The 20891-nt window shown below is 32.1% G+C and overlaps 2 protein-coding genes across 4 annotated transcripts; both read right to left on the bottom strand.

The window, feature by feature from the left end:
* Positions 1–1831: 1831 nt before the first annotated feature.
* On the bottom strand, positions 1832–10920 carry LOC146941767 (uncharacterized). 3 transcript variants are annotated; one of them, XM_085755604.1, is made up of 9 exons: positions 10654–10920; positions 9029–9217; positions 8407–8483; positions 7167–7351; positions 6456–6551; positions 5800–5845; positions 4372–4478; positions 3310–3402; positions 1832–3213 (listed from the first exon to the last, which is right to left on the bottom strand). In XM_085755604.1, exons 3-9 carry the CDS (start codon positions 8459–8461, stop codon positions 2242–2244), a joined length of 1554 nt encoding a protein of 517 aa, XP_085611730.1. In that variant the 5' UTR covers positions 8462–8483; positions 9029–9217; positions 10654–10920; the 3' UTR covers positions 1832–2241. The 3 variants fall into 3 exon arrangements, with proteins under 3 accessions (XP_085611730.1, XP_085611728.1, XP_085611729.1); XM_085755602.1 differs by having other exon boundaries at positions 8407–8580; XM_085755603.1 differs by lacking the exon at positions 3310–3402 and having other exon boundaries at positions 8407–8580.
* Positions 10921–15662: 4742 nt separating this feature from the next.
* On the bottom strand, positions 15663–15983 carry LOC146941768 (auxin-induced protein 6B-like). Its single transcript, XM_085749984.1, has one exon. The coding sequence runs from the start codon at positions 15981–15983 to the stop codon at positions 15663–15665; it is 321 nt and encodes a 106-aa protein (XP_085606110.1).
* Positions 15984–20891: the final 4908 nt, after the last annotated feature.

Consider the following 20891-nt stretch of genomic DNA (forward strand, 5'->3'; position numbering starts at 1 on the left):
TCACAATCATATCATATTCATATCACTGTTAAGCTCAAGTTGTCAACATGGAGTATAATGTCTAAAAACAACCGCAAAAGATAGCACTAATATTAAACGATACTTTATTTTAATATAATTTATCGTGTTAATTCGATAGATCATGTATGTCATTTGTCTTTTTAAATGGTAAAACATGACTTTGGTAAGAGACAATGACGGAAAACCAAGTACACTCTAACATTGTTCTCCTAAATAATTCAATAAACTAAGTCAACAAAAAAAAAAGACAAATGACAACAGCAATACACTAATAAAATAAATGTTTAGTACATTGTTTGGTCCCTTAACTTATTTTTGATTTTCATTTTGATCCCCTAACTGTAAAGTGTCTTAATTTGGTCCTATAACTATTCCTCCGTTTACTAATGTGGTCCTCTCCGTTAGTTTTTTAATGTCTAAATTTTTTGATATAATTTTAACCATTTGATTGCATACCCATTGTATTTAATGGTGAACTGTCAGCACCTAATTTTTTCCATTTTTCATCATCTTCTCTCATCTTCTTCCTCATATCTTCCTCATATCTTCATTAACTATTTCCAGATTTTTTTTTTTTCTTTCCAAAAAACTAAATCACTTCTCTGTAACTGAAACTTAAATTCACAAAAAATCCAAACCACAGATTCAAAACATCACACAAAATCACACAAAATCAGTAATCATAAAATCTCAAAAATGAATTCGGAGACCCCAAATAGTAATCAACAGCAGCAACACCAAAAGTGAATAAACAGATCGAAACACCAAACGTGAATTAACACCAAATCTCATGACCCCAAATCGAAATCCAACAACAAGAATTGTGCAAAAACAAACGTGAGAGAAGTTACGAACCTAAGTGGAAGATGAAATTGGGGGATTATTAAGATTGCTGTAAATTTTTGAAAGACAATCAGTCTTTTTTTTTAGACCAAAAATCTCTTGTACCAAAGGAACGTGAACCAACACCAGTTTCCATGCCAATAACCAACCTACAAACAAACTCAATTTAATAAATTGAAAATGTGATGAAGAATAGATAGAAACAAAGTTATATTTCAACCTATAGAGATTAAGGTGAGAACTAAAAGTATGGCGAAGAGGAGAATTTCATAAAGAAAGAATTTGAATTGTTTATTGGTTTGTTTATGAATTTGAATGTTGCTGAGTTGTTTATGAATTTGAATTTTGTTGCTGCTGATGATTGAATGTTGTTAATTCCAAATCCTTTTTTTTATTTGAATGAAGGATTTGGAATTCAAAATAAAAAAAGGAAAGGAAAAGGGAAAAAAGTAGAAAAGGAAAGAAAAAGAAAATAGGAAAACGATGATGAAGAAAGGGAAAAGGAAAGAAAAGGAAAACTGAGAATGAAGAAAAGGAAAGGAAAAGGAAAGAAGAAGAAAAGGGGGAAAGAACGAGAATGAGGGGAAGAGGAAAAAAAGAAAAAGAAAAAGAAGAAATGAGGAGAAAGAAGTAAAAATTCTGGGCTCGTGGGTTGTTGGTATGAAAATTATGTTGAATATGATGATTAAGAAGAGGATGAAGAATACAGGAAAAATTAGTTAATAAATGGTACACTATAAGATAGAATAGACATGCACAATCCAACGATCATCTTTTTAACTAAAATATCAAATGGTTAAAATTTAAAAACTTAGTAAAGGTCTATGGTGGACCCCTATAATGTTGGTCCACTTTAAACATTTAGGATTAAAAACAGACGGAAAGGACCAAAATGGTAAACGGCAGAAAAGATATGGGACCAAATTGAGACACTTTATAGTTATGGGACCAAACTGAAAACCAAAAATAAGTTAAGGGACCAAATGATGTATTAAGCCTAAAATAAAAGATCCTGAGTAGAATTTGCCCTTCTATTCCTGGTCTATTGATTACAAAATCTATTCTTCAACTCACAACAGAACACACCTGCATGAAACAGTTAGTGGAAAGTTTTATCACCATATCCTACACTGCTTTCCCAAATAAAGAAGAGCTAAACTAGAAGTAAAGGAATTTCCCGATCTTGCTTCCAAGCTATAGAACAATGATAAAACACTTTTCAACTCTACACTACATACAAATTCGGGAGGTTTTGATTTAAGACAGTCACGAGAATTGGGAGAGTATATAAGGAAATTGGTTGCCAACATGTATGTCATTAGTTAATTGTGTTAATTCAAAAATGTATGTATGAAAATCAACCCCCATAAGATCGAATCAACCACTTCTCCGACTGTATATGGCATAGTCTCTTGCGTGTAGTGAGGCATAGTCTCTTCCTTGTAGTGAGGAATGCAGGAATGAACCATGATAGGGATTTGAAGCTACCGCATTTTGATGAAATGTCTGAACATAGCCCCCGGGTATTTGTTGGCAAACATGATTAGACTGTGAGGTAGGATTATAAGAACCTTGGAAACCAGCTGGGTTTAAGCCGAAATAAGGAGGAACATGTCCTGGAACATAACCATGATGCTCCATAAAATCTGTACTATGTGTAGCAAACGATGATTGGTATCGAGATTGGTAGGGAAGTGGGGGAGGGAAAGAAGCAAGTCGATTGGGCACATTACTGCTAGGATGTACATGCACCTGACTTGTGCCATAGGGTTCAGTTTGTTGAAAATCTCGAACCTGGTTTTTAACTACAGTTCTCTTTTTCGGTGAACGGGGATTTCGCGAAGTAGGAGGACTATTCTTCTTTTCATTGATGTTGCTAGTAGAAGTACTTTCAGCTCCATTGAGCACATTACTACTAGGAGGTACATGCACCTTACCTGTAGGAGGGTTATTCTTATTTTTGGTGTTGCTAGTAGAAGTACCCTCAACTCCATTGGGCACATTACTACTAGGAGGTACATGCACCTGATCTGCACCCCGGGGTTCAGTTTGATGAAAATCCCCAGCCTGGTTTTTAACTATGCGTCTCTTTTTCAGTGGACGGGGATTATGCAAAGTGGGAGGGATATTCTTATTTTCATTGATGTTGCTAGAAGTACCCTCAACGCCTAGAGTAAAAAGCATAGGTTTTCCAAACAAATGGTCCATTAACTCAATTCCCTGGATCTCGCCGTTTAAAAACCGCGAAAGGTAGTCAATGGAATTATGGATACATTTGTAGATCGTCTTAAACCCTTCAGCTCTAACTGCTCGAGCAACATTTTGTGATAGATCTGTAAAATCCTCCACCTGTTCAAGAAAATATATAATCAAAAATCAAAATAAACTAAATATCATAGGTAATAATCCAATTAAAATAGGGGTGATGGAAAAGAATTTAGTTACACTCATTGAGTAATGCCAATTTTTTAAAACCCACGACCCTTTGTATGAACTCGTACAATATCCATTCTGCCAAAGGTTTTCAACTGATGCTAGCTGCGCTAAAATGAAATTACCAAATGAACATGTTTCCGGGAAATTGAAATACATAATATATATTATGGCCCGAACAAGACAATTAAGTAATCCTCTAGTACCCCTCATAACCAAATTTCCAACGAGATAAAAAGTATAAAACAGGGAAAAAATTGTCTTTTAATGGCCAAAAACATGACACAGATCTGCCTACTGTTAACATTGTTAATGGGTAATTGGAAAACATAGGTGCCTGAACAAAAACCAGAACAGACTCAACTGGAGAGCAGAAGAAAGTCAGAGTTGGTTGGAAACCACACAAGCGCAGTATTTCAGACAGAGGCCAGAAATGACATAGCGTTCGTTCACTCATCATCTTCCCAACCAGGTTTCTGGCAACAAGACCAGGTTTCTGGCAACAAGACCAGGTTTCTTTTCGGAACCAGAAATTTAAAATCCAAAAAACACTCGAAATAAAGGACCATGAAGACGAGGCACAAGGTTGGTGATCCAGCAAAAGAAAAGGATGTTGAAGACAAAGCAAGTATTCAACATACTTTCGCAGCATAATACGTAAGCAAAAATAAAACCATTTCCAATTTTTTCCACCATAAAGAGGCCACAAAAGCAAAGGATGTTGAAGACAAAACACGGGATTTAGTGATTGGGTATGAGGTCTTTTAAAACATCCACAACCCCTTTCCAAATATCAGAACAACAATCAACATAAAAATGTTACTATCTGAATCAATAATGTTGAAGACAAAGCACAAGGTTAGTGATCGGATAATAGGTCACAAAAGGATGAGCTATCAAACAAAGAGGGGATAAAAATCTTGAATGCATGGCTATAACACTTTGCATGCAGGACTGTGAAACGACACTTGTGCCGGTGGTTTGGATGCAGAGGCAGGAGAATTATTATCATATATAAAACAACATATAATAGTAAATCAGAATTCTCAGTAGGTAGAAAAACATTGTAACTACCTTGACTAAAAGGGTAACAAAAAGATGGGCCAATGACTGTTTGTTTTTATTCCCATAGTTCGTATAAGTTTTAACAGCCTTCGTCACAGACTCAAGGTCAGCTCCCTCTGAAACACAATTATACACAAATATCAAAATTAATTGCAACACAGTCCTAGAAATTAATTGTAGGCAGATCTTGAGGCTAAGAGGCATTTTAAAATTCAATTATCATGGTGTCCTCCATTTGTAGGTTCTTAAATGAGATTGGTGTTCAGAATAGATACGGCAATTGGTGTGGTGTGTGCTTCAGTCAAACAAAAACGAGTATTGCAAAATGTATCAACTGCGAGCAATGGTGAGGATTATAACAGGCAAAAGGTAGTAATATTTATCCTAAAATAAGGTAGTAATGTCAAGGTGGGCCTTACTGGCTGGTGGTTATCCTGAACGAGGAGTGTTGTGGCGAGGGATGAAGATCGGTGGTTGGCAATGTGCACGGAGGAGGGACACGCGAAAAGGAAGAGGGAGAAATGAAAAAAAGTTGGTGTGCAATGTGCACTATAAGATATGAGGGTCCATCATGAACCACCTATCAAGGAGGTCCATACTAGCCAGACTTTATTTAACATACTCTGCTAGTATGTTCATCTATAAACAAGCTAAGAATATAGGATGCCACTCTGTTGTCAATAGCGGTCTAACGCGGCGCGATCGCGGCGCGGAGCGGCTGAAAACAGCCTAGCGCGTCAGAACGCGACCGAGTCGCGCGTTAGGCAAAAGCGGGTCAACGCGGGCAAAAAGCGGGTCAATGCGGGCAAAAAGCGGGTCAACGCGGGCAAAAAGCGGGTCAACAAAAAAATCTCATCAGAAACCACAAAATCTCATCTCTGTTCTCTGTTAATCATCCTTTTTTTTACAGTCAAAATGAAGAAGAAAGGGAAGAAGTGAAAGATTGATTAGAGATCTAGAGATCTAGGAATTAATATGATCAAGATGAAGTCTAAATGTGAATGCAAAATAAAATTTTCTCATCTATATTAATACTAAATATATTTTTTTCATACTTTTTTAGTCCTTAATTAATAATAAAATATTTAGTTTTAGTGTCCACGTCATGTAAAAGCGCCCGCGTCGCGCCCGCTTACCGCGCCGCGTCAATTTTTGGGGTGGCCGCGCCGCGCCGCGTTTCCGCTTTGACAACTATGGGATGCCAAGTATTTTAAAAGTCTTCGGTGATAATACTTTTGTAAGAGTGGACTTGTACTAATAGTCTAGTTGTAATACATGAACGATGGACCTAGATTGTTGCATACACAGGTGTTACAGGTTGGGAATAGATAAACACATTTTTTTCTGGGTCAACGTCTCCAATCATAAAGAATGTTCGTATAAATTCAAGGACAACTAAATATTCAATTAAAAACTTTTATCTATCAGAAACTTTACCTTTAAGTAAAGTAGAGAATGGAGGTAAAATGGGAGGATCGCAAGTCTGCAATTGAAATAAATGAAAAATATAGTATTAGAACTCAGCGAAGAAAATAACATATAGACAAGGCATCACAAGGTACTATTTGGGAAATATGTAAGTAATGTTGAATTAATTTGTTTCTAAACTGATTCATGTATCACTCCAAGATATATTCATGGTGAGAAATTTTTAATATTTACAATCAATTTTTAGTTATATACATATCCCGCTTGATATTTTACCATGTAAACCATGCGTTTTCAAGAAAAAGAATTTGGAAAAGGTCTTCTCTGCACAACAAATCATCTCACCTACGCTAGTTGATTAATTAACTACTAATGTGTCTTTCTAATATAAAAAATAACATGTTAAATGAATAACAACACTGATAATATTTAGCCAATGACAACAGATTAAAATGATGCTGAACAACTATATTTATCAATAAAATTATCCTGAAAATTGCATTATATTGCCACAACTTGTGTTTAAGAGCTCTGTAAATTAACAATCAAATATAAATCCATTGAATTATTGACTAACTGACTAAATCCAATTCTCGACTCTGATATAAAAAGTAATGCTTCCAAAATAAATATGTGCTTCAAAAAATATTTAAAATGTTCAATACCTGAAAATGAAAAGCAACAAACGATACAATCGACAAAGAATTCAAAGTAGCGTCTTTGGAACTGTTGATATTATGTGCCTTAGCCCATGATTTCATCTACAATATGCATATATAAGAACCAAAATGACTTCTAAAAATTAGTCAGTTATACAAAAACATGTATCCGGGACAGTAGGTTTGACATTTAAGAGAGTAAAACTAGTGCGTTACAAATGATACCACCAGCAAAGAAGGGTATGTAAAAACTAAGATTAAGCTCAGATGTATTCACTAAAAACTTTTGAAAAGCCAGTTCAATGGTAACTTTTTGACAAAACTCGTCACACAGTTTGACTTCAATATGTTTCAACAACACACCTTCAGACCAGAAATAGAGATCACAGTTGCACACAATTTGTCACTGTTATGTTTCAACAACACGCCTTCAGACCAGAAAGAGAGAGATTTTTTCGCCCACACACAATTTGTCACTGTCAATTTAACCTAACAAAAAGCCTGTGTTTAACCATGACCAAACTGATTGTTTATCACAATTTCAATATCACTACAGGTTTTCCATCTGTTTCCTTTTCTCGTTTCAAATTGGTATTAAATAAAATATTAACTCAAACACCACAAAAAATTATCTGCAATAGCATTTAAAACAGAGTAAACATATTGACGCTGAACTTTACTGAAATAACATCAAAAGTGCAGAAGTATCATAATTACCAGTAGACATAGCTTTTGAAATCTTCCATCTATGGCAGAAATTGCACGGATAATATGGGATTTTGCAATGCCGTCCCGATTTTCGACTGATAAATCACATTCAACACCTGTTCCAATATCAGTAACTTTTACAATTGGTACCTTGGCAGACAGGATGACTTCTAAAGCAGTAACATGCCCACTTTCTGCAACACAAAAGCCATCGATGTTATAATTTCTACAACAACTTAGAAGCTGTAGATTCATATCAGCATTGCAAAAATAGAATAAACCAAACCCCATGTCAGAATCCTTTTTAACAAGAGCATAACAAAGATAACCAAAACATTTATTTTTCAATTAAAATATTTGTACTCATTAAAACTAAGTTGTCCTACAGCTTTCTTATTTAAAAGCTAATTACGATGTGACTTTCAGTACAAATATTCTCAAATATCCAATTAGTTCCATGTTCTAAATAATTTATTACCCCGCATTTCAAGGTGGAACGTATAAAAACAATGTATCCACAAAACATAAAACAAAAACAGTTGATGCAGTTTTGAAAAAGAGTGAGATTTTTTTTTTGGATAACAAAAGAAAAAGCTTCTTTTGAAGAAGGCGCTGGATGTGCTCCTTGTTTATTAACAAACAATTATGTTAATCTACACCTCAATGTGAGGCTATATCTGGTCTCAGTCTCTTCCGGCTGCCTCATCCAACTTACTCCACTCACTATGTTTTGAAAATTAGTTATGTCCAAATTTGCGGTAACCATATAAGAAGTTATAGACCCATTGTCATATCTATACTGCATCTAGAACTTGTTACTTTCAGGTATTTATGACCCTTGAGCCAAATCTTAGAGAAACTGCAATTTTTCTCTCAAATAATTTAATCTCATACAAACATAGGAATTTTGGCACTTTTTGAGAATCCCAAAAATATAAAACAAGGCATAGTGGCCTTGCCACAATTCAATCAAGGTGTGGCATGAACAATTTTGACTAGTGTAAAGATTAATACACAGACAAGATAAAAAATTAAGTTAGGTAAAAGAACCATGATAATAATCAATTGTTCAGCAAACTCGGATGATATAAAGCTATGAGATCATATTCTTGAAAAATAACTCTGCCTGTCATGCATACATAGAACAGTATGTTGTTGATAGATAGAATTCAAGAGTAAGTGATGCTTATTGAAGAACTTTTCCTTTGGCAAAAGCTAACAATAAAAGCTGATAGTATAATAAGCTTACTTTGAATTGACCGTAACTTCTTGCTGAACTTCCGAAGGACTTGAATCTTCTTCATCCGATTAATTTCAATGGAATCACTGAAATTGATAGACAAGTCAAGATCACTTCTTTCATTGAAAATGTCCATTACAAATGATCCATATTCTTCCACAACAGGGGAAACCATACTATTGCCTGAAGGGAAAATAATGTATTATCAAAGGTAGGCATTGTTTTAGTTAGGGGATAAACTAAAAATTGAGCTATAATTGAAGTAAAAGGACCAATAGGTGTAAAATGAAAATGAATAGATGATAAAAAAGGAGAGGTACAAGGTCATTTTAATTTTAAAAAAGCGTGATTTTGTTTTCCTACATTGTTAACTGTTCAATCCCAATGCAAAAATTGTTTCTCTACCAAAAGACGTGTTTCCAATATGAAATCAGAAAGAAGAAATGGGGTGAATCAGGCCAATACAATCAAAATGGGAAAAAAGTTGAAATAGTGCACGTAAATGATAAAGAAACATTGAGTAATCAGTACAATTAAATCCAATCACGTAAGAAATATGTTACCAACTTCTTAGATTCTTTTGAAAGCAAATTTTGCAAGCTAGATTTTTTAGGAAACAAGAAAAGATTACCATATATTTCCTTTGCCATCATATTGAAGATGCGAATCAAATCTCTCCTGTTCTGATAATGAACTGGTTTTGGACAATCTCTATCATAGGTATCACAAAGAAGTGCATCTAAATCAACTATACGGGTAGAGTTGAAATTGATCTTAGCTAATTTCTCAGACTCGAGCTTCTCTGCAGTCTTTAGATGGTCTGCGAAAAGAGATAAATGAGCAATTCGCTGCTTCAAATTTAATATAGCCTTTGCCTATATTTGAAGCACCAATAGGTAATAAATAAATAAATAGTTAGGGAAATGATGCATTCCTAGGAAGGTGACTTCTTCAGTCTTTTGTTTTTCTCTACAACTTGTTTGGATAACCAGTTTAATTAAGCGCTTATTGTATAGGTGTTTATATATAAGCTATTTCTATATAACAAAATACATAATAGAGTAATTGTTTCAATGTAAGCTATAAGCTATTTTCCTAAGCTATCTTAGAGAACTTATGGAAATAAGCTGAAAACTGCTTATGGGCATGTCATAACACATAAGACATTTTCTAAGTTCTCCCAAACAGTCTGACAAGTTTATTATTACACAAGTTCAAATAAGTCAATTTAAACTGACCCTAAGATAATGAGGGGAAGGAGCATATTTAAATGATGCTCATTGAAAGCTCAATTTTTTACAATAAAATTGAGAAAATAAGGAAATGGATCATGGTATTCTTCAAAAACAAAAAACAGAAAAAGATTTGCCATTCAAAGTGTACCTGAAGTTCTATATTTCCACTTATGAAGGATCCAAAATTGATTCTAACTTGACACTAGAAGTTGGAGTTTTTGATTCTACAGTTGATTTTTACACTCAAACTTGGCGTGTATTTGGTTCTGCGTGGTGAGAATTGATTCTAAATGAATCAATTTATATAATTGAGTATGGCTAAAAATGGATTGAATGTAGAGCGGTTTATGTTTGGATATATTTAGGTGAAAGTGAATTTAACTAAAATCAATTGTAGAAACCAAAAGCTACAAATTCTAGCTTCAAGTAGAATTAGTTCCACTTCAAAACATACAAACATGCAAAAATCAATTTTACTCCTCTAGAATCAATCCCTTCCATAGTTGAAACCAAGTTTACACTTATTGTTCATCCCTTTCTTACATGAATGCAGTTAAACATTAATCATATTTATCTTCAACCCACTTAGATTCAATTTTACATTATCAATTCACTCAAAATCAATTTTTGTCATCGCAGAACCAAACAGACACGCATATAAGACCTCAAATACATACTAGTTACTGCTACCTAACTGCCTCGTATCTGAAAGCATAACCAATCCCATTGTATTATCATGCTTTCAATCCTTAAAATGAAAGTACGAGAGTCAGCATAACCTATAATAACCTTCAATTGCACTCAGTTCAATAAACTAAACAAAATCATCGTCTCTACTCTACTCTTCTCATTCATCAAACCCATAGGCTATGCAGATATTAATTAAAGTCTAGTCTAGTAATAATAATAATAATAATAATTTTCTTTCTTGAGATTCAAATAATTAAGAACGGATATAAGTATAACGCAACAAGAATTTACATACAAAGGTATTAAATAGTAATGAAGTGAAATTGCGTACCTTCTTCTTCTTCATTATTTTTGGTAAACGTTTGTTTACTTCCCTCGGGCAACTCCATTGTTGCTTGCTTCGAAACCTAGAATTTGTAGTGTGGGGAAAAGAGGAGAGAGGAAATTGGAGAGAGAGAGTTGTTGTTGTGTGAGGGTTTATGGAAGAATGGAGGACTAGGGTTCGTAAATGGATGGATCTGTGGTTGCGAGTAGTAGAGAAGGAGAAGCGTCGCACGAGAGAGGGAGGGAATAATTTAGGGAGGTGACGGTTGAAGTACGGATAATTATTTTGTTTTACATTATTTTTACTGTTCGATTGAATTCATTCGCCACCTTTTACGGACAACTAGGATCACCTCCTAAAATCAAATCAATCTACTGTACCACGAATTTTTTTTGTCTAGTAGCCTGCAGCTCACACAATTAAATATGGAGAAGTGGGTGTCTGCGGTTCAAACCCTGACCCCTTGTATAAATTATGCAATGTCCCTGCCACGTTTTTAATTCTTACAATAATATATTTTTTACAATAACATATTTACAAGTATTTATTTGGTTGATAATTTCTTGAGAAATTCTTGTGTAGAAACACACTTAACACTTGTCATTTACAAACAACGAATAAGAGTGTGACACATAATTAAAACAGACACATCATTAAAAATTGAAAAATAAATAATTGTTTAGTAAAAAAATGAAAAACCGTTCCTTCTCTCTCCCATCATCCACTTTTTCTGGCATATATAGTTCCCCAACAACAGTGGAGTGGCGGAGCCCTTCATGGGCTGGGGTGGGCCACTGTCCACCCGAAAAAATTAAAAAATCAACGATTATAGGTCTATTTTGCGAGATTTTATATAATTTTGTGTTGTTTTTAGGTTTCGGTTGATCCAAATTCCCGCAAAGTGATGCAGTGGCCCACCCGAAAAATTTAAATAATTCAATTATAGGTCTATTTTGTGATATTTTATACAATTTTATGTCGGTTTTAGATTTCGGTTGATCCAAATTCCCGCAAAGTGGTGTAGTGGCCCACCCGAAAAATTTAAATAATTCAATTATAGGTCTATTTTGCGAGACTTTAAACAATTTTTCAACGGTTAATTTTAGTGGCCCACCCCAACTTTTTTCCTGGCTCCGCCACTGCCCAACAATACTGCTATTTTTTCTTCGGATCTACCATGCTTCTAAGGCAAATTCATCTTGTTAATGCAGCCTGATAACCCGTCTTGTTTTTTAATTTGAAAATACTATTATGTTATCTTGCCATTCAAAAGAGAAAATAAAAATACTGATGTTTTCTTTAGCAAAACGGGGTTAAAGAAATAAAACAAAAAACTGAAATTTAGAACAAATGAATAAATAAATTTGTAAGTAATGGCTAAAGTAAATTATAGCAACAATGCAGAATAATGCTTATGTGGGCTAAAGTTTGATCCATCGATGGGTAAGGTTTTGGGTACCCTTTGCATGTGTAGCCATAGCGGTAGTCACTTGTCGTTATGAACTATGAAGTGAACAATGGTGAAAGAGATGAATTTTTGGGTTGGATTTAAAGATAGTCTTAATAGGAAGAAGATGAAGATTTTTTTCTTATTCTAAGCAGCAGTCTGTTCATTGATAGCAGCAATGATCTTGAGCAGGAAAACAATGGTTGGAGAGAAACAACCGTGGAAGAAAGAGAAAAGAGGACTCTAATTTTTAGTAAATTTATTTTACTTTTTTTTTAAGTTAATTATGTGTCACACTCTTATTCGTTGTTTGTAAATGACAAGTGTTAGGTGCGTATCTACACAAGAATTTCTCTATTTTTTTTTAAGAAGGAAAATACACATGGTTGATATTTTATTTGGTTGTGTTATGAACCAGTTATAAAGTTAATCACATGAAGACACATGAACCTGAAACACTGGGAGCAAGACATTGTGGCTTGGCCGGGTTAACACACTAGTCCTCGTGCATGCAATCGCTGCAACTAGTCCTCACTTTGACCACTGCAACTAGCATAATTTGTGGGACAATTTACACCACAACGCATTTGTCACACTAAATTCTTAATTTTAAGAGGCACAAACACAAAATACCAGACCAAAAACTCGTAATTCACGATTGGAATGTATCTACCAACTCTTCCACAAAAAGACAATACACACTTTTGACTGAGTACGTATCTATTTTCTTTGTTTTCTAAATTAATTTACCATCAAGAATCTGGACAGGAAAAGTATTCACGATAACGGAATCTATATCCATGTTATATACATTCCAAACTATTGTGTGATTCCAACTCATCATTGTATCATCAATGAGACTATGGACATGATAATTGCGAACAAAATATGCACTTGGACAAGGAGACAACATCAAAGATACATGGTTGGCTCCTCACAAAAAAGGGTCTATTGTGGACACGGATTTGGTGCTGTAATTTTTCCCACAATTTTATTCTTGGCTGTTGGATGGGTTTATGTTACAAGTCTCACAATTTTGTAATCCTATCCAATGACCTGAATTAAAAACCGTGTGTAACTGTGGGATAATTCAACTGCAGCAAATCTTGGTTCGGTCTGTTGCAGTGGCTGAGTCACGTTAGGGCATATATGGGTCACAGAGAAAATCTTTCATGGGCACAACCACAAATTAATATTACATAGGCACTCACACATGAAATGAGAAAAATTAAAGAAAAATTATTTAATCACATCGATCGACATTATTCAACTATATATATTCTTTTTTATTTTTCTTTTGGTTTTGCATGTGTGCCCAAATAATATTTATTTGGGCTTGTGACCATGCAAGTATATCTCATGGGTCACAATCCACTCCACACAAAAGAAATTAATATATGGGACATTCCCAAAATACCCTTGTTATTAAAAAATTACTTTGCGGTCCACCATTTTCTCCCTCATAGTACGCGATACAATCACACTTTCAAGTTACTTGAAACACATAAAAAATTATTTTAAATTTTTAAAAAATACGGCATATTTTTTTGGTGATCAACTTTATGTTTAATATTTTTTTTTTTTAGAGAAACTTTATGTTTAATACTTATTACAATACAAATTTTTTGCTTATATATTATATTTTGTTTTGGTGCGCCGCTCGAACTTTTTTCCTAGCTCGCCACTATTTTCTATTAGCTTGGACTAATCGAGTAATGCATTTAGGAAACTCTACAATAACATATAAGATGCAATCATATATAATTCAACAAAAAAAAATATGAATCTTATATTATAAAAGTGTTGTCTTTTATATTATAAAGTGGGTATATGAGGTTCGAATTCCCGTTCTTCCATATTACAATGCATCTCTCTCAATTAAGATAAGTTCACTAAAACATACATTGTTTTTTATTATTAATGAAATTATTCAAGTTTGTGATTGTCGATATTTTTTTTTACCATATTTCAAGTTGATTATTGAAATTGCAAAATGATTATAAAATTCATTTTTCTATGGTATTTGTTGGGATTATAATGATACTTAAATTTGTAATTTCATGAGTGCATTTGAAACCAATTGAATATCGTCAACTATGAATGTAATAACTATTTCAGACACGATGATGAATCTCATTAATGCATTGCATTTTGAGATTCATTCAATCTGAGGGACAAATTGAGTATTTATAAATATTACAATTATTTAAATTATACTATGTCGTTGGGTCTCAATTTTTTTTAAGGAAAAAGTTTTATGGTGTCTTATTTATTTTGACCGGATTTTTCTTTTATTTTAAATATAACTAATTAGTAGTTTATTGTAAAACAAAATTCTTTTTTTCTTTTTGTCTGTGGGGGACTACCCCTTTATTTCCACACAAAAGACAATAAAGATTTATAAATTTATTATTGTAAGAAAGAATTTTTGTAAAAAAAAAAGGCATAAACTAGCTAGAAAGAAAGAAAGAAAAAATGGATGTACAGCCCTAGCAGCAGACAAGTAAAGAGTGTAAAGTGGGACAAAGGAGGCAGCAAGCAACATAAGCGATCCGTTGCAGCAGGTTAGTTGTTGTGAATGTTCCAAAAAGCAAAGCCAGTTGCAGCGTTGTTGCATTGCACGCACAGTAGTAAAGTGTATCCATGCGCTGGCTCTCACTAGTACTACTATTCCTCTCTTCATTGCTCCACCAAGTATTAATTCAACCCACCATTTCTATATTCCAATTGTTTGCCACATAATGGGACTAGCTCATCACCATTCATTCATTCATATATCATATACCAAAGTATACTAGTTTGAATTTAATCTAAATAAAAGCACTATACTATATTCCAATAACTATTGTATTGCATTCCAGTAAGTAATGAGTTCCAATTATAATAAAACTGACCCAAAACATTCTGAGTTAGATATCTGACTAATACAAATATCATTGGTGTTTACTTGCCTAGAGCAATCATACTACTCTGAATTATCATAGCTCCTTTCTCTAAAATTGGATAATAAAGATTAAAAAATAATCTGCTTCACACAATAAATTTACACATTCATACCATCTGAAACGTTCATGGTGGTTGGATCGAGATAAAACGGTCTAGAATACAATGTATGTTTTGATTAAAATAACTGAAATTCCAATCTTGAATTTCGGATGGTCTAGTTTCAATCAAGAGAACTATCATTGATATCCCTGAATATGTGAATGCCGGAAGCGGTGTTTCAAATCCAAATGAAAAACTCACAAAAAGAGAGAAAAAAATAAAGTTAAGGAGAAAATAATAAAATTTCATTTCATCAATATTCTCTCCAGACCATGTCCCAGCAAATTAACCAAAACACAAAAACATACAATCACAAACAAACACTAGACATGTTTTCTCTGCTTATGAAGATTTGTCTCCAAGCATAGTACTATTCCTTTTTTCAACTTTCCCTCTCTCTGGCAGTAAAAATTACAGAGCGGTATCATATCAATTTCCTAAACAAAACTAAAAGCTATTCAAATATCCAATCATAGCAGTGTTTAAAAAGGCAAATAAGAAAGAAAGAGTTCTAAATTTCGAGTCAACAAGAATGGAAAATCAGAGCATGAGGAAGACGATGCTGATGGTGGTTATGGTTATGTTGGTTAGGAGATTCTTTCTCAATTCGCCATCGAAGATGAAGGAAATCATCCACAGAACATGGAAGCTTGAGAGGACCATTGGTATGGTAGCCATAAACATCATAAGCTTGGTCAAGAAGACGCTTGAAAAGTGGATGGTAAAGATAAGAGATAGGTATGACAAATTTCTGAGAGCAAGAACCACCTTCTTCTTCTTCCTCTAAACCCACTTGAACTGCAAGCCATCCCTTCTTCACTTTCATCTTCTTGTCTTCCTGCATGATTTTGATAATAATTGGTTAACTCTTGCTTGTTCCTATGGTGTTGGTGAAGAGAGAATGAGTGTGAGACTTTGAGTGCCAAAGCTAAGGGAATGAACCTCAATATATATAGCAATATTAAACAAATTATTATTTTTTAAATATTTTTTTTTTGGTGTGAAGAATTAAAGTGGTAATAATTTTATTTATAATAATTATGTTTTTGACGTGAAGTATCTACAGCTGTGTTGGTTAATAATCTCGACTAAAGAATCTTATCAATCATTTTTAGTCAAATCTCTCATTTCAACCACAATTTTTTTATCTCGTACGTATGATACATTACTTAAGCATTTGAATCCAATTTCTCTACAACAACTTGTTGTCGGTAAAGTAGCAATTTTTTTTTTCGTTGTTAACTTTTTGATTCTTAGAGAAAAAGATATGGTAATTCGGAGTTCTATCAAAAGATACGTAAAACGGTAATAATTTCATGGCGTGTGTATAGTGAAATATGGGAATAAAATGAAATGAAATAGGGGTGGTGGTGGGGACTGGGCTATTTGGGGGTGGACAGTTCTGTGTGGCTGTGTGGCGACCCTTGTGAGAGTGGGAGGGTAACAATCAACAGCGAGGTCAATTACAAACGAAACAGAACAACTCTTGGAATGAGTTGGGGTGGGGATTGTGACGGGACTTGTTACTTGTGTCCTGCCTCTCAAATGAAATCAACACTATAGTCTCCACTGATTTTTTTTAGTTGATTATGTAGTCTTATTGGTTGATATAGTCTTCATTGATTTGATTGTAAATATAAAAACAATCAATGAGTTTCATTTTTATGCATTTTCTATGTGATAAATTTTCACCGTAATTGAGAGTATAACGTCAAATTTACACTCAAATTGTTCTTAAAAAATGTAGTATAATGTTCTTTTTTTTTTTCCTGAGATGATAGTAGCCTCAGTCTCATGTTGAATCTACTCCCTCCGGTCTTAAATGTAAGAAACTTTTCTTTTTTTAGATTCATTCAATAAATGATGTATATGATCTTTATTATAGACCACATATATTATTTATTGAATGAACCAAAAAAGTGAAAAGTTTCTTACATTTGAGACCGGAGGGAGTATATAATTAAAGGGGTTTGCTACAATAGACCCACTCATTTTCATAAAGGTCTATTTTAGCAAGTAACACCTTTTCACTTGAACCAAAATACCATGTTTTTGTTTTTTGAGAAAACTAAAACTGAAGGGTGCAAATGTAATTGTAATTTTTTCTTTTCTTTTTAATTTTTTTTTACGAGGTCTCTCTCATTCTCTTTCTTCATTCTCTTCCCTCATTCTCTTCTCCATTGGTATCCCTCTTTCTGAATACTATACGCATACTCCTTGTATTGGCATATTGCTTTTATGGCTTTGAACCTAGTTAAATATCTTTATAAAAAAAGACCTAATTAAATTAAATAATTAGTAACACAAATATGTGATTTGCATCACGTCCATCAGATTGAGAAATTGACCCATGTTTATAATGCCAAATCCAAGTTCGACTACTATGGAAGCATATGACAGTGAAAATCATATGGAATTTTCTTTAGTTATGATGCGTTTGAGTTTTGGTTAAAAAAATTTGTGTTTCTAAAGCACTGATCAGAAACGTTAATGGCAAGTGGTGAGGGAAAAGAGGGATAGCACAGAGAAGAAAAGGAAGAAAGAGAATGAGGGAGACCTCGTTAAAAAAAAGCAAAAAGAAAATAAAAAATTACAATTACATCTGTGCTCTTCAGTTTTAGTTTTCCCAAAAAAACAAAAATATGGGTCTTTTGGTCCAAGAGAAAAGGTACTACTTGCTAAAATATACTTAAAATGAGTGGGTCTATTATAGCAAACCCAATAATTAAAAGTTTAATGGTGGTGGATTGACAATTCAAAATAACTTTGCACACACGATTAATCAAAACATTATTAATTGTCACGTAAATTAAAAATATTAACTGATATGGTAATTCTATATGTTTTGATTGGTTTTGTGTGCAAAATTATCTTGAACCGTCAATCCACCATCATTAAACACTATTTTAAATTATTATATGTGAATGTTATATAAAAAATATTTAGAGTGATGAGATGTAACTAGTCCAACGTTGGATAAAATTTAACATTTAAATACGACGTTTCTTTTTGACTCTAGATCAAAATTTTAGAGTTTTATAAAAATTGTCTTTTTTTACCCAAAAAAAAATTGTCTCTTTGCTTGAATTTATTATCAAATGCATCCAAAATATTATTTATGCATGAAAAGTATAAATCATTTGTTAAAAAAAGAAAAGTATAAAAACTACTTATAATCATTTGTTAAAAACTACTTAGAATTGAGATCAAATTAATTAGTTATACGTGCAAAGTTGTTTTAGACTGTCAACTTATCAGCATTAAACTCTTTAAAATACCCCCTCCGGTCCTATTTATAAGAGAAATTTTGGTCAACAAAAGTTAATGTATCTAGTTAAAAAATTGGACCAAATACATTCACTTTTGTTGACCCAAATTTCTCTTATAAATAGGACCGGAGGGAGTATTATTTTAATTCATTACTACCTCCGTCCCTAATTATAAGACCCCTTTGAGATTTTTTTTGTCCCTTTTTATAAGGTCCTTTGGCTATTTCCAACTATATTAATTACTTCCTCCGTTTCCAAATACATGTCCAATTTTTGTAATGTGCACTATTCACTTGACTTACTTTGACCATACTTTTTAACTAATGTATAAATACAAATATTAGCATGTAAGATGTTGTTTGATTTGTCTCGACAAATATTTTCAAAATATTAAATTTTATAATTTTTTACTTTAGATAATAAAAGATATTAACGGTCAAAATTGTTCATTGGCATATGTGAAGTAATTGACTTGGACATGTATTTTAAAACGGAGGGAAAATTTCTTTACATACATGCCCCTATTTATTATACATATTTTTCTTCAATCAGCAATAAATAACATATGGAAAACATAAATTAACTCTCTCTCTTAAAGATAAAATTGTAAAAACAATAGTGATTACAAACAACTTTAATATAAATATCCACTTTTTTAATTCTCGTAATTTTATCAAAAGGGTCCTATAATTAGAGACGGAGGTAGTATTATTTTTGTCAGCTTTTTATTTGAAGTCATTGTTATTTACCCTGATCCACTATTATATAGTGCTTGGTCGTACTTTTTTAAAGTAGTCACATTTCTATTTTTTAATGGTCGTACTTTTTTAAAGTAGTCACATTTCTATTTTTTTAAGTGTTAATATGTCTTTACCCCCTGTAATTTAGGCGAGTTCCGGTTTTTCCCCTGTAAAAAAGATTATTTCGATTCCAACCCTGAAATATGAAGATTCTTTCAAAAATCCCTTGATCCCATCTGCCACACTCCAGGTGCTGACGTGGCGTGCCACTGTATATTTATTTTAGTTTTTAATTTTTTTCGCATGACATGTGTGTATATACATACCACATCATTTTAATAAATAAAAAAACATTAAAAACTGAAAATCTTTTAAAAATAACAAAAAATCAGATTATTTTTTTAAAAAAATAAAAGATTGATTTTTTTTAAATTTTAAAAATAACAAAAAATCAGATTATTTTTTTCAAAAAATAAAAGGAAAAAACAGAAAAGACATTTAGATTTTTTTTCGAAAATTAAAAAATTAGAAAAATTTTTGGATTTATTTCGAAATTTAGAAGATATTTAAAAATACTGGAATTTAATTTTCAAAATAAAAAAAGTTTAGATTTTTTTCGAAATAAAAAAACTGGAAAATATTTAAAATTTTAAAAATCTGGATATATATTTTTTAAAATCCAATTACAATATGAAAATTTAATTTTGAAAATCATATAATCTGAAGAAAAAAAATCGATTTTAGTTTAATTATTAAAATCTTAACTTCAGGTATTTTTCGAAAATTTTTTCCTAAATTTTTAGAAAATCTTTTTCGAATCGATTTCTAATTATATGTATGAATCTGTATGATTCAAGTGGATGTTTAGAATTTAATCAAAATTCACTTATTTTGCTTAATCGTTATCATTCATTATATGTATGTATGACTATATTTTTCATGAGCCAAATTCTCATCTAAAACTTCTTGCCTATGTAATTAGCATTTTAATTTTTAGGTAAATGCAACTTATTATATTTCCTAACTAGTTTAACTATAAATTCACAGAGAAATCCCAATAGCAGACGCATTAAGGCAACAAATTGAAGTTCAAAAGAGATTGGAAGAGCAATTTGAGGTACTCACTTTTTAAATTTTAATGTCTCTTAAATAAGACACTTTTTAAAATTTTACACGCATTAATAATTCTTTTTACAAAAATATTCCTATGTAATTCAAGCTTCTCATATTTTTTTCCTAAATTTTTAATTAAACTAAAATAGATTTTTTTTCTTCAGATTAAATGATTTTTAAAATTTAATTTTCATATTGTAATTGGATTTTAAAAAAATATATATCCAGATTTTTAAAATTTTAAATATTTTCCAGTTTTTTTATTTAAAAAAAAATCTAAACTTTTTTATTTTGAAAATTAAATTCCAGTATTTTTAAATATCTTCTAAATTTTGAAATAAATCCGAACTTTTTTCTAATTTTTTAAATTTCGAAAAAAAATCTAAATGTCTTTTCTGCTTTTTTCTTTTATTTTTTGAAAAAAATAATCTGATTTTTTGTTATTTTTAAAATTAAAAAAAATCAATCTTTTATTTTTTGAAAAAAATAATCTGATTTTTTGTTATTTTTAAAATTAAAAAAATCAATCTTTTATTTTTTTTAAAAAAATAATCTGATTTTTTGTTATTTTTAAAAGATTTTCAGTTTTTAATGTTTTTTTATTTATTAAAATGATTTAATGATGTGGTA

This window comes from Medicago sativa, chromosome 3, assembly GCF_051527215.1.
Source record: "Medicago sativa cultivar Bolivia chromosome 3, Bolivia_mono, whole genome shotgun sequence".
Lineage (NCBI taxonomy): Eukaryota > Viridiplantae > Streptophyta > Magnoliopsida > Fabales > Fabaceae > Medicago > Medicago sativa.

What these genes read in the sequence shown, in the direction of transcription:
- LOC146941767 (XM_085755602.1), bottom strand. Translation starts at nt 10,711, where the DNA reads ATGGAGTTGCCCGAGGGAAGTAAACAAACGTTTACCAAAAATAATGAA. An exon ending in AAATAATGAAGAAGAAGAAG is followed by an intron (nt 9,218 to 10,653) that starts GTACGCAATTTC and finishes CTCTTTTCGCAG; the next exon opens with ACCATCTAAAGACTGCAGAG. An exon ending in ATTCTCTACTTTACTTAAAG is followed by an intron (nt 4,479 to 5,799) that starts GTAAAGTTTCTG and finishes ATTGTGTTTCAG; the next exon opens with AGGGAGCTGACCTTGAGTCT.
- LOC146941768 (XM_085749984.1), bottom strand. Translation starts at nt 15,983, where the DNA reads ATGCAGGAAGACAAGAAGATGAAAGTGAAGAAGGGATGGCTTGCAGTT.